General features: G+C 52.5%; 1 protein-coding gene across 8 annotated transcripts in view; it reads left to right on the top strand.

Annotated features, from left to right (window-relative positions):
- Positions 1-9,937, top strand: part of HDLBP (high density lipoprotein binding protein) — a 39,189-nt gene extending 29,252 nt beyond the window's left edge. For all 8 annotated transcript variants that reach the window (XM_064666835.1, XM_064666837.1, XM_064666843.1 and 5 more), the window contains exons 18-28: positions 87-308; positions 538-756; positions 1,073-1,211; positions 1,610-1,764; positions 2,397-2,501; positions 3,207-3,341; positions 3,883-4,026; positions 4,204-4,389; positions 6,172-6,288; positions 6,752-6,880; positions 7,497-9,937. In XM_064666835.1, coding sequence (XP_064522905.1) covers positions 87-308; positions 538-756; positions 1,073-1,211; positions 1,610-1,764; positions 2,397-2,501; positions 3,207-3,341; positions 3,883-4,026; positions 4,204-4,389; positions 6,172-6,288; positions 6,752-6,880; positions 7,497-7,583 — 1,638 coding nt within the window. In that variant the 3' untranslated portion in view covers positions 7,584-9,937. The remainder of the gene's footprint in view (positions 1-86; positions 309-537; positions 757-1,072; positions 1,212-1,609; positions 1,765-2,396; positions 2,502-3,206; positions 3,342-3,882; positions 4,027-4,203; positions 4,390-6,171; positions 6,289-6,751; positions 6,881-7,496) is intronic.
- The last annotated feature ends 3,115 nt before the right edge of the window (positions 9,938-13,052 follow it).

The following is a 13,052-nucleotide window of genomic DNA, read 5'->3' on the forward strand; positions in this document are numbered from 1 at the left end:
GGGTAACATTCCCACATGCTGATTGTGGATGCTGGTGGGTATTTTCTATATATTGACATGCTCCACGGGTCTCTGGCTCCTTTCAGCAAACAAAGAGTTACACCGTGGACCTCCGTGCAAAGCCAGAGTACCACAAGTTCCTTATCGGTAAGGGTGGTGGCAACATACGTAAGGTGCGAGACAATACTGGGGCCCGCATCATCTTCCCCACCTCTGAGGACAAAGATCAGGAGCTGATCACTATCATGGGAACAGAGGAGGCTGTCAAAGAGGCACAGAAGGAGTTGGAGGCCCTCATCAAGAACTTGGTATGATCTACTTTTTCTACATTCCTTCCTCTCACTGTAGCAAAATGTACCAAGTCAGTGTGGAGGACCTGCTTGCCTGAAACCATTTGCTGCCCTTCAAGGGAGCTCAGGAAGATCATTCTTGTTGTTCCTTTTTGGGGTGAGGTTGTAAGGTGATTGCTGTTGAGTGCAGCCATCTCATGCTTATCACCAGGACAGGCAGGGCTGACTAGCTGTCATCTGTTGGCAGGATAACGTGGTTGAGGACTCCATGGTGGTTGACCCCAAGCACCACCGCCACTTTGTCATCCGGAGAGGACAAGTTCTGCGTGAGATTGCAGATGAATATGGTGGTGTGATGGTCAGCTTCCCACGCTCCGGCACCCAGAGTGATAAAGTCACCCTCAAGGGAGCCAAGGATTGTGTGGAGGCAGCCAAGAAACGCATCCAGGAGATCATCGAGGACCTGGTATGTCACAGAAAAACTGTTTCTTCTGTACTTTGTTGCTTCAGCAGTGTCCTCCTTGAACCTGCTGTGTGGCCAAGCTTTATGAGAACAAGTCCTGTGGTAGTTCTGGGATTTGAACCTTTGCTGTCAACATATAGGGTCTGCAGCCTGGGCAGTGGCAGCTGGCTCCAAAATGGCAATGCTATGTGAAGGAATTGCCTCCTCTGACCATCTTCTGACTCCCCTCTGTCCATTTTGGATTTCACCATGCACAATAATCCTGTTTTCTGGTGTGAAAGAGGCTACATCACAGTAGAGCAACTCTGCTTTCCCACAGGAAGCTCAAGTGACAATCGAATGCACCATCCCACAAAAGTTCCACCGCTCCATTATGGGCCCCAAAGGATCCCGGATCCAGCAGATCACCCGGGACTATGGTGTCCAGATCAAATTCCCTGACAGGGAGGAGAACCCAGGTATACCTATGGATACATGTTCACGTGCTAGTTGGGATGATCAAATAAGTGTAGTGTGCCAGCACTCCATACCAGTTGACATGTTCTATTTAAAATCTATGGAGAACTGATCCCTGGTGTTCCTGCAGTGTCCTTGAATCTGGGCTTAGCATCAACCTTGCCCTCTTGGGAAGAGGGGACACTTTTAGGAGGTCAAACCACAGACCTGGGTGTTGTGGATGTGTTGTCACTGCAGAGTGCAGGGAGTACGAGGATCTACCCCAACAAAAAGGGCTCTACGAGGTTACCAAGGCCTCTCTGAGCTCTCGCTGCTGGCTGAGCCTGAGGATCTGAAGGTGGGGGGATGAAAGCAGAGAGGGGGCTCTGTGCATTGAACACAAGACTTTCCATGTTTCCAGCTCCTGTTGCAGATCCAGCTGTGCAGGAAAACGGTGAGGAAGGTGGAGAAGGCAAGGACGGGAAGGACACAGATCCCAGCTCTCCGAAGAAGTGTGATATCATCATCATCTCTGGCCGCAGGGAGAAGTGTGAGGCAGCAAAGGAGGCACTGCAGGTGTGTGGCTTTCTCAGCCCCTTACCCTGTTTAGATAGTGATGCCTGGATGTGAGCTTTGGTGGTGGTAGTAAAAGCTGGTCAGTGCAGGGTGCAGTGCAGGTGGTCAGTGATGCTGGCTGTAGAGGGGGTCTGCACCACTCAAGGGAAGCCCCTTTGCTCTGTGACTTAACCTGGCGACTTCAGTCACAGTATACCTTGCATGACCTTACAATTGCTAGAGCTTGTAGGCAGCCCCAAGCTATTTGCCATAGAAGTATGACATGCTTGTTTTATGGAGCACAGCTGGAATGAGGAGGAGTTTGACTGAGGCTGAATCATTCCAGCTTTAGCAGATCTTGCCACGCTCTTTTAGTTATGTTTTCCAAGTCTCTGCTAGACTTGGAAAATGCCAAGGATATGAAAATAGCCTGTCCCCCAGGTTGGGTTTCAGATTGCTTGTTTGGAAAACATGCTTCAATACACAACAGGTCGTCTTGGTGTTCCCAGCTGTTCTCTCTTCCTGTAGAGTTTGTATCCTGACTACGGGGGAATGTACCTCAGTTCAGCAACATGTTCTTTTGGGCAAGTATACAGCAAGCTGGGAGACAGGAGAAGTCTTTTCACTGGTAAACTGTGCTCCATCCCCTGCAGGCTCTGGTTCCTGTCACCATTGAGGTGGAAGTTCCCTTTGATCTTCACCGTTACATCATTGGCCAGAAAGGAAGCGGGATCCGCAAAATGATGGATGAGTTTGAAGTAAGTTGTTCCCCTTTATCCTGGAGAACCTCTGAGTGACCACATTTAGGGTGGTGACAGTCACTTGCAACATACTCAGGTCTGTCACAGCTTGACCGTGGAACCCAGGCTCCGTAGTAGGAAAATGATCCCTGTGTGATTTGGTCCCTGGCTCCAGGGCTCAGCAGGTTTTGTGCTGAAGCTGTATGATCAGTGTTGGTGTCGTGAGTGTTGCATGACTTGTTTGGCATCTGCAGGGATTCCTCACCAGTGTGAGAATTGTTTTCCTCCTGGGCCATGGGAAACAGCTGTGCCTGCCCATTTAGGAGAATTCTCCAGAGCCAACAGGAGCTCCCAGAGCTGGTGCATGTTGGCTGCAGACAGTGCTATTGAACGTGTATTTGTTTTCTGGCCTCTCTGGGCTGGTACAGGGACTGCTGGGGACTTAAGCCCTGCAGCAAAGCAGCCTGATAATGGCTGAAAAAAGAGAGTTCTCTTCAAAAACCGTCTAGAAATGGTCCCAGGCAACTGACTCTGGGTACCCTAGCTTGATGACCTCCAGAGGTCCTTTCCAACCTGAACCATTCTGTGGTTTTTAGGCTGCCTGGGTGGGAGCTGGTCTTGGTGGCAGGGGAGACCAGTGAGATGCCAACCTGCAGTGAGAGGCATCACAAGTGATACAGAACAAGCAGTGATACAAAATTATAATCACTACTTGTTACTCAGGTGAACATCCAGGTGCCTGCTCCTGAGCTGCAGTCAGATATCATCACCATCACTGGGCTGGCTACCAACCTGGACCGTGCCAAGGCCGGGCTGCTGGAACGAGTGAAGGAGCTGCAAGCTGAACAAGAGGATCGGGTAAGGCCTGTGCCTGTCCTTCTTCCTTCCAGACAAGCAGGGCTTCAGCCTCTGGGCACAGACTCCTGGAACCCCTCACCTTTTAAGACCACCCTTAGATGTTCTGTGGGTGTTAAGTGAGTTAACCAAAGGTAACTCATTTAACACGAACTAATGGGAGAGTTTGGGGATGTAACTTTGGACTGTCGGAGTCTCTCTCACCTTCACGTGCCTTCGAGACACTGCTGGGTAGGAATCTCACTGTGCTGGGAGTCTCTCTGTACCTGTCCTCGCTGAATCCTTATCACAGCTCTGAATAAATAGGTGAGGGATGAGTTGGGTGGTTGTTTGCTGTTTGTAGTTTCCAGCTGAACTTAGTGAAAGCACAAGGTCCCAGCAGATAGCTTGGGCGCTCTTCTGTAACCGTGTACACGTAAGCAGTGGTGCTGCAGATTATGTTCCAGGCATCTCAGAAGTCAGAAGGAAATGCTGGGACTTAAGTGGATGTCACTGGACCAGCCATGGTGTGTTCCCTGCTCTCACTCTGCTTCTCCTGTTCCAGGCCTTGCGAAGCTTCAAGCTGACAGTCACTGTGGATCCCAAGTATCACCCTAAAATCATTGGGCGGAAGGGAGCAGTGATCACCCAGATACGCACAGAGCATGAGGTCAACATCCAGTTCCCTGACAAGGATGATGAAAGCCAGGTGAGACATCAGAGGTAGTACAAGGATGGCTGGTGGTTGTCTCTGAGCATCTTCTCGAGAGCTCTGAACTCTCTCCACTGCCCTTGGATAAGGTGGATGGTAAATGGGATTAGCAGAGAGAGGGCTTGCTCCATTGCTTATGAGCCTGATCTCTCAACACATGTCCCTGTGCCCCAGGCCCAAGACCAGATCACCATCACTGGCTATGAGAAGAACGCCGAGGCTGCCCGGGATGCCATCATGAAGATCGTTGGGGAGCTGGAGCAGATGGTGTCTGAGGATGTGACTCTGGACCATCGTGTTCACGCACGCATCATCGGCGCACGTGGTAAAGCCATCCGCAAAATCATGGATGAGTTCAAGGTGAGCGGTGGGGCGATGCAGCACAGGTCAGGCTGGACCTGGGTGGCCACTTGCTCCTGTGTGAAGAGCTTGGTACCAGCTTGGTGCTGAATTCAGGAGCCTGAGGCTCACATCTTGTGGTCTTGTGCCTGTTGAGCACCTTCAGCTGCAGCAGACACAAAAGAAAGCCAGTGCTGCCCTGCTCACCTCCAGCTGTGTTCCCACCAGCATACGAGCAGCATCCCTGGGCCATGGCACCCTGGTATGCTCAGGATATCTGGGCTGTCTGGACACCACATCCAGACACCAGCTGAAGCATCCCCACACTACCTCAACTCTGAGTCACACTCCTCTGAGAGCCAGGCTGGGAGCTTTTCCTGTTTTGCTGGAACCCAGCCAGAAGAGGAACCTGAGAATGCTTCCTTGTTGCTCTGGATTAGCCCTGCAAGTAGCACTGAGCTGTGTCCCTCTCTGCAGCTCTTTTGTTGGGTTTCTTGCAGTCCCAGCTGGTCTTCAGAGACAGGAGGAGGTGGTTATGTCATCTACTCTGATTACTAAAGTGGGCAGCCAGGTCTCTTGCTGGGGTCTCTGTGAGGAGGCTGTGCCCAGGCCTCCTCAGCTACTTGAGCTTAATTCAAGGAATTCCTTTGGATTTCCTTTAGGCCACTGTTGATTCCCTTGACTTTGGGAATCAGGGGATACTCTCAGGGCTCCGGATGTGGCAAAGTTGGCTGGTCTGGGAAGGGCAGGAATCTCTACCCTGCCAGAATGTGGCATCAGCAGCAGGTTTTACTGCAGGGGCAGCAGTGAACGTGAATCCAGAAGGATGGGGTTTTGGAGACTTGCATCTCAACTGGACTCAGTTGTTGAAACAAGCTGTTTGGTTCCCAAATGAGCAGCCTTTGGGTTTGGTCCTGCCTTGTGCAGCTTTGCAGCACCCCTCTCAAAGGCAGGCTGTGAGAGAGCACAGTCCCTGGGGTTGTGCTGGTTTTAACAACCAGTAGGGAACTAAAGTCCAACTAAGCCACTCCCTTTCCCCTCCCCCTTCCGATAATGAAGGGACAGTAAGGAGAGATTATTAGTTGAAATAATAATGTACTAAAATCACAATAACAACAGCAGTATTAATAGCAAAAATTATATATAAAGAAGTTGCCCTACCCACAAAAGGGGGTAGGGCATTCACCACCAAGAACCAAAAAAAAAACCATTCCCCAAAAATAGCGCCGCCTGCATGGTCTCCAGACAAAGGCAATATAGCAAGGAGAGCTCCCACAGCTTAATATTCTCCCCCAGCACCAGTCTGAAAACAACTAAGAACTAGGACAAACCAAACCCCTGGAAGGTAGATCATCCACACTGCACCACCCGTTTCCACACCACTGTGCTTGGCTCTATTCACCTGGCCCAGGATTACTCTGCCAGACACAAAAAGCTCATTGTGCTTCATGCTGATGGTGGCTTGGTGGTGAAAATGCTTGTAACAGTGCAAGGACACTGTCTGGAAATGCAGCCACTCTCCTGCTTCTGCTGCAGGAGCTGCCCAGAGAGCAGCGAGCCTCTGGGAGTGAGAGCAGCAGGGGATGCTCGAAAGACTGTTCTGCTTTCCTTCACAGCAAACTGGACAAGCTTTGGGGCGGGTATTTTCCTGCTCACCCCCTGGTGTCTGAGCTATGGAGGTCCTAAACAGACCCGTGCCTGTGAACAGACAGTGGTCTGTGAATCTTAATGATGAGGGTCATGGGGAGTCTGTGGCATTCCAGATGTTCAGGTGTAAGTCCTGTCCTGTTTCTTTTGTTGCAGGTGGATATTCGCTTTCCCCAGAGTGGAGCTCCTGACCCCAACTGTGTGACCGTGACAGGACTCCCTGAGAACGTGGAAGAAGCTATCGATCACATCCTGAACTTGGAGGAGGAATATGTAAGCGTTCAGCAAATCTGGGGGGGGCTTAGCAAGAATTTCTCCTGCCACAGAGTTGAATGTCTGAATTATCTCAGACATATACCAAGAAGATACATACTTCTATATATATCTTAGACATATACTCAGAAAATACCAAGAAGTGGTATTTTCTTCCACTGCTTTGGAGAACTTAAGCCCTATGCAGGTGACAGTCAGCCCCCTCAAACCAGATGGACTGCCCCCACTGTCCAGGAGTGAATGAGAATGCTGGGACAACCCAGGGTGTGCACGTGCTTGCCTTGCAGCAGCTTGCACCAGTTAGGAGTTGTGGCCCTCAGATTAGTGCTGAAACACTGTATTCAGTCATTGTAGAACAGCTGGTGAGCTTGAACAGGTTGCAGCATGGTGAGATAGAGGGTGGGCATGTTATACCAGTTTGGGGAGCTATCCAGATCCCCCCTTATTGGTTGTGTTACTGCAGCTTGCGGATGTGGTGGACAACGAGGCGATGCAGGTGTATATGAAGCCCTCCTCACACGAAGAGTCCAAGGCCCCATCCAAGGGCTTTGTGGTGAGAGATGCCCCCTGGGCCACTGTCAACAACGAGAAGGTGAGTGAGTGCTGCTTCTGCTGCAGGCTGGGGCCACAGGGCGTGGGGACCCTCCTATCTGGGCTGGGGACACAGAGCACTCTCCCTCCTTGGTGACAGAGAAAGCAGTGAAGGGCCCTCCTGCTCTTTGTGGCCTGTGCAAGCTGAGCACAGGCCTGGGCTCTCCTGTCTAGCTTTCGAAGCCCACTTTGGCTACCCCACAGTGGAGCTGTTGGAGAATGGGGCACCCTTACCAGAAAGTGTCCTGCCAGGTTGTGTTGTTTTTAGGGGTAGGGACAGGGCCCTTTGCTGCAGCACAGAACTGGCTCAGTGTTTGCAACTGTGAGCTGGAGCGTGTGGCAGCTCATCCTCAGCTGCCCCGGCACTGCTGCAGGCCTGGTGTGACCCTGCTCCAGTGGCCCAATTACTGAGCTGGGACCTTTGGAGCCCTTGTGCCTATCTGCACCCTCCTTGATGTCATCCCTCGATGGCTCCACCCTCCACCCTGGGCAGTCCTGATGCCACAATGATCCTTTTTGTCCCTGCCTCATTGTCTCTGCTCCTGGGACATCAGTGATCACCGTGTAGGTTCACAGCAGGGCAGGAGCTTAACTTGTTCCCTTTTTGTTTGCTCTAGGCCCCTGATATGAGCAGTTCTGAAGACTTCCCCAGCTTTGGGGCTCAAGTGGCCCCCAAGACTCTTCCCTGGGGACCCAAACGATAATGACCTGGAAGCAGAAACTCCTCCAGCCCGCTGACCTGACACTAACCTGCCACAAATACTTCCTGTCTGAAATCTGACCCAGCGGCTGGAGCACAAGTCAATTGCCCCAAGAGGTCTCCTAATGGTGTCTGGAGTGCTAGACCCCATCCTGCTCCCCTCAGCTATCACCGTGGCTAGGACCCACCCTCATCTCTTGATGGATATTCTTTCCTCCTTTGGAACAAGGCTTCCACTCAGATTCAAACACTAAATGTGTGTGTTTTTGTTAGAAACTTCATAATTGACTCCAAGTGGCTAAGATTCGCAGCTTCCCAAGCGCTAGCAGAGCAATCTGCTCTCTTGAGCATGTCTGACTAGGCATTCTCGCCTTCATTAGGAGACCTCCTTTACTGTGGCTAGGAATCTACTTCCTGTCTCATGACCTCAGGAAATAAATTTCCTTGACTTTCTAAAGCCAAAACGTTTGCCCTCTTTCCTTTGTGTTTATCCCAGGCCTTACCTTACCTTTGTAGAGTGCAATCAACTTTTTTTCCTTTTAACCGCCAAAAATTCATTTAATGCTGATAGCTGACTGTGGGGAGAGCTCGAAATAATCTAAAAGGTCAGAAACTTGCTTTTTAAGGAACAAAACCTTCAATAGGTTGTAGAGGCAACAGAGATGGAACAACGTACGGCTACCCTGGTCAGGAAAACACCTGTGAGTGCAGCAAGCGCGTGCCCCTGCGCCACACCAAGCACAGCCCCAGCCTGCACACGTGGCCAGTCTTCCAGTGCTTGATGACAGACCCCGCTCCTAGTCCCCCATGGTCTCTCATTCCCCCTTGCCAGCAGCATGAGCAGGCAGGAGAGCCAGCACGTGGCGGTGTGACCGGACGGGACAGATGTGGGTTGGCCGAGGTCACTGCGGTGGCGCGGCTCAGAGCAGCTGGTGGGACACAGGCTCGGAGAAGCTGCAGTCCCCTGCTAGCGCTGCAGCAGCTCGGCGTGAGCGGCAGTGACACCATTCCTATTGCCTTCTTTCTACCTCAGACGTCAGTATGATGGGGGCCTCTCGGCGGTCACGGGTGAGCAGCTGTTCCAGCTGTTGCCTGGGCAGCCAGAGCAGAAACGTGGATGAGAAGCAAGAGGAGCCCTGTGTCTCTGCGTGGCTGTGGGAGCTGCTCCAGAGGGAAGCTGAGCAAGGTGACACTGAGGCAGGCTGTGAATCCGTAGGACTGCATGCTGAGCCAGCACAGGGCTCAGCCCCAGGGCCACAAGCGCAGCTGTGCTGCAGCCCCTGGCTGCAGAGGTTGTGTGAGTCAGGCTTCTGCTCTGACAGCATCGAGGCTGAAGTGTAGGCTAAGCCCTCCTGAGGCCTCCATCATGTGGCGGTAGAAGGTGATTCATGCTCTGTACTCGGGGCCACTTGTACCTGGGCCTTGCCATGACTTGCTTGAAGGGGACTGTGTCCAAGCTTCTCCAGCCAGTAAGAGGAAAACCACGTCTTTGTGGAGGGAGGCATGGAGCATGGGGATTTTGTGTGCCCCTACTCCCCTGCCTCAGTCCTACAGAGCTTGTAGTCTGAGCCATTCCTCTATCCCAGCTGCTTCAGCTCTTGGACAAGCAGGAGTCCCTAGCCTCTCTTCTCTATTGCTGATGAGGGAGCAAAGATCTGGCAGGCTGAGCCAAGCCTTCTTGTCTTTCTCTCCATGGGGCAGGCCGAACACGCCGATGCTTTTCCCTCCCACACCAGCTCTTCTTGGCAGAGACTGCTATGCAGAAGTCGAATCAAAACCTCACAGTGCTCTCCTTAAGTCTGAGAACCAAGTGAAATGGACCATGGCCCGTTGTGGGGTGCCTGGTTGCCCCTGAAGGACAGGGTGGCCTTGCCTCCAGCAGGGGAGACAGGAGGGGTCCGACAGAATTAGGGTGATACCTTCCCATCTGCATCTGTCAAGAAATGGTTAATGCCCCTGTAGCTTAGTTCTGTCCTGCATCACCAAGCCTACCACCCCCTCCTCCTCCTCCTCCTCCTCTTAATGCCCCCAATGCCCTCACCAGTTGCACAGCAAGGCTTGAGTTACATCTGGGGCACCCACCACCATGGGCTCGTGCCCCACAACCCGACCCTCCACTATAAAGAAGGTCATGAAGTGATTGTACCTAGTACTGTCCCCCCACCACCCTCCTTCCGCAGCAAACGGTGGCATGTGTCCATTTCCTATCTTTGACGTCTTCCATATTGTACGTTTCCATAGCAATGATCCCTTGGCCTTAACTTTGGAATTTGGAGACTATATGCAAACATGTAAAAAGGCTCATGAGTATGGATGACACTGGAATTTTATAAATTCTAAAATAAAACCTGAAACAGCTTGGAGTGTGGTGGATATTATTTCTGCTGTTGGGGTGAGATCCGAGGCAGCCCATGCTGGGCCAGGTTTAGCCCAGGCTGAGGAGTTCCAGCTTGCACACCTGAGCCCTCTGCTGTGGCCATGCCCTTAACGGGGTGGGACTCACACAGCAAGTGGTGGGTCGAGGGAGGAGGCAAGGGCAGTGGTGGAGGCTACACCCTCTTTCTAGGGAGGCACCAACCTGCTTGGACTCAGGCAGGTGGTGCCAGGGACACTGCCAGTGCAGGGGACAAGAGGGAGGCACTAGCCATGGTCTCTTGCTCAGCTGCTCCACAAATAGAACATCTCATCTGCCCTCAGCGACTGGGACTGCTCTGATTTCCTCCCTGCCAGCTCATGGACACAGCGGGGCAGTCACCATGTGGTAATGCCAACGAGCTGGGACAGACACCCAGAGCCAGCTGTGACCCTCCCCATCTTCGGAAACAGCTATCCCCAACTGCCCAGGTGCCAGGCAGGCAGGGAGAGCACAGCACACCTGCTAGCCCAGGAGGAACTGCTCAGCAGCTTCTCTGTGCCAGCACTGTGCCCTGGGCCATGGGCATGCTGCAGCACTCAGCTACTGGTGAGCTGCTCGATTTCCCAGTCCCTGCCTGCAGCTGGATCTGTGACCCTGGCCTTGCTTCTTGTCTCCCTTCTCTCCAAAAGGACTTGAACCACAGAAACAGGGAGCTGGCATTTGTCCTAGGAGGAGTGGCCACAACCCCTTCCAGGGCTTGCCTGTGCCTTGGTGCAAGTGTAAAGCAACAAAGGCTTTAAAGGAGGAGGCAGAGGCCCTACTGCAGCCCACCGTGTTCTCAGACAGAGCCTCTTTGGCCAGGTACCATTCATGCTTCACTTTAACCTCCACAGCCATGCAATCACATGTCCAATGAAGAAAACCACGTGCTGGAAGTGGATGGGAGGTGCAGGTTGGCTGCGGTGGCAGGTCCTCACTCCCTACCCCAGCACCACACCCTGGGCCACCCGTCCAGGCTGAGCAGCTGCTGCCTTGAACATGATGATGAAGCCCAAGCATTTGGCCACCAGCTGCCAGTAAATCAAGGTCAGGCTGCCATCCTGGTCCCTGAACATTCTGTGGGAGCAAAGTGCAGAGGTTACTGACCCTTATCTGCTTCCTGGCAGGCATCCCTGCCTGGCGTGCCAGAGCACAGTAGAACCAGCCCTTGGCCAGTCTCTGCTGGGACCCAGGTCACCCGGCCCCAGGGGCCTTTATTCTTCACAAAAGCACCTCCCTCTATAGTGGTGGCAAGTGACGCCCCCACATCACCCCACACATTGGCACGGTTCAGTGCACACGCTCGGTCCTGGCATGAGCAAGGGCCCCACAACCTCAGGAAAATGGGTGGACAACTTGAACCTGGCTAAAGGTCACTGCTAAACAAAACGTTTGCTGTGGCAGAGGCAAAGAAAGGCAAATCCAAGCCTAAGGAAGGAGGTGAGGAGCCAGGCGAGGTGGGAGCGGGCTCCCCCCTGCACTTGGTGTTGCTCTGCAAGATGAAGTCCTGTGGCACATATGCCAAGGTGAACTTCCTGCAGTCGTGCAGGCTGCTGTTGTGGTACACATGGTATGCACGGGGCAGGAATTCAGAGGCAAAGGCTATGAGGAAGGCCCGGGAGCAAGGAAATATTCTGCAGCAGGTGCTACAGCTGAGGGACACCCCATCCCCACCCTAATTCCTGCCCTGTGCTCCTGGGCTGGCTTTCTGCCTCTCCTCGCCCTCAACCTGACAAACCAGACATCAACACCACAGGTCTGGGACGGCAGCTCCCTGCTCATGGTGCAGTGTCCTGCTCTCCCCCCAGATATTGCCAAGCAGGGCTTAGAGGGTGACAGCTTCCCACTGCCTGTGGCTGTGCCCTTGGAGCTGCACCTTCTGCACATGTGAACCCACAGCTGGCAGTGGGGCTCACCTCATCATGCTCCATCCCAAACACCCAAACAAGTTCTCCTCCCAGTCCCCTTACTCCACCTGCAGCCCCCTCACCACCCACTGCCTGCCCAGTGCACACTGCTGGTGATGGCCAGGTGAGTGATGGCCTCCAGGATGGAGAACCAAATGCCAGTGCCCTGTGCCAGCAGTCACAGAGGAACTTGCAGCTGAGACCCCACTTCTACAGTCCCCAGGTGCTTTTACAGTCCCCAGGTTCTTGTGGCACCTGGGGGGACTCAAAGCAACTCATCCCACCAAACACATCCCAAGTTCAGTGGTGTGGTGGGATGCACGTCCCCCAGCCAAGCCCAGTCACCTCCAGCAGCATCACAATCCACAGCAGAGCTGCAGGTGAGCAAGTGGAACACAGCCCACGAAGGGAAACTAAAATCTTCCACCAGGCCACGCTGTCCTGCTTAATATTTCTGGTCTCTTGCTGAAGAAGGGATTCTTCCCACTCTTCCAGAGATTCAAATCCATGTCAGATCAGAATGAATCAAACTACCACTGAGAGCAAATTTTCAGGAAATGCTTCTGTTTTTAACTCGTTCCCCTGGGCTGATGACTGTTGGACTAACACAGTGGCAGATGGCAAGGATTCCCCCTGGGAGGTTTTCCATTTGCTGGGGGGATGCAGTTCAGTTGCCCAGATCAAAGAGAGGTTCAGAGGGACAGCAATGCCACATCACCATGTTTAGTGGAAGCAGGACATAATTCATATTTTCTGATGGCAAACACTGTCTGTTAACAAAGTCCTACCAAACCCTTACCTTGCTCACCGTTAATATATTAATATCAGTTTGTCCCCAACCTTCTCATGAGCTTGCAGCTGTGCTTAAAAAAATAAAACTACTACAAAAAGGCTACTTCCTTTACAGCCCCATGTTCTGCCAGCAGATATTTTGCACTGACTCACACCTGGTAACTAACCTGGGTGGGCATCTCCATCAGATCTTTTTTTTACTTTTCTACAGATCACTGTTGAGCCTGGATCTGGATATGGTGTTTGTGAGGACATTCCTAACATGAAGGCATGTCACAGAGTCAACACAGTTGGCAAGCAGCTCCACATGGCTTCAGACTGTTGCAAACACTTTCTGGCAAAACCTCCCCCATGAAACAAAAAACACAGGCACATTGAA

The sequence above is a fragment of the Pseudopipra pipra genome, chromosome 10 (genome assembly GCF_036250125.1).
Source record: "Pseudopipra pipra isolate bDixPip1 chromosome 10, bDixPip1.hap1, whole genome shotgun sequence".
NCBI lineage: Eukaryota > Metazoa > Chordata > Aves > Passeriformes > Pipridae > Pseudopipra > Pseudopipra pipra.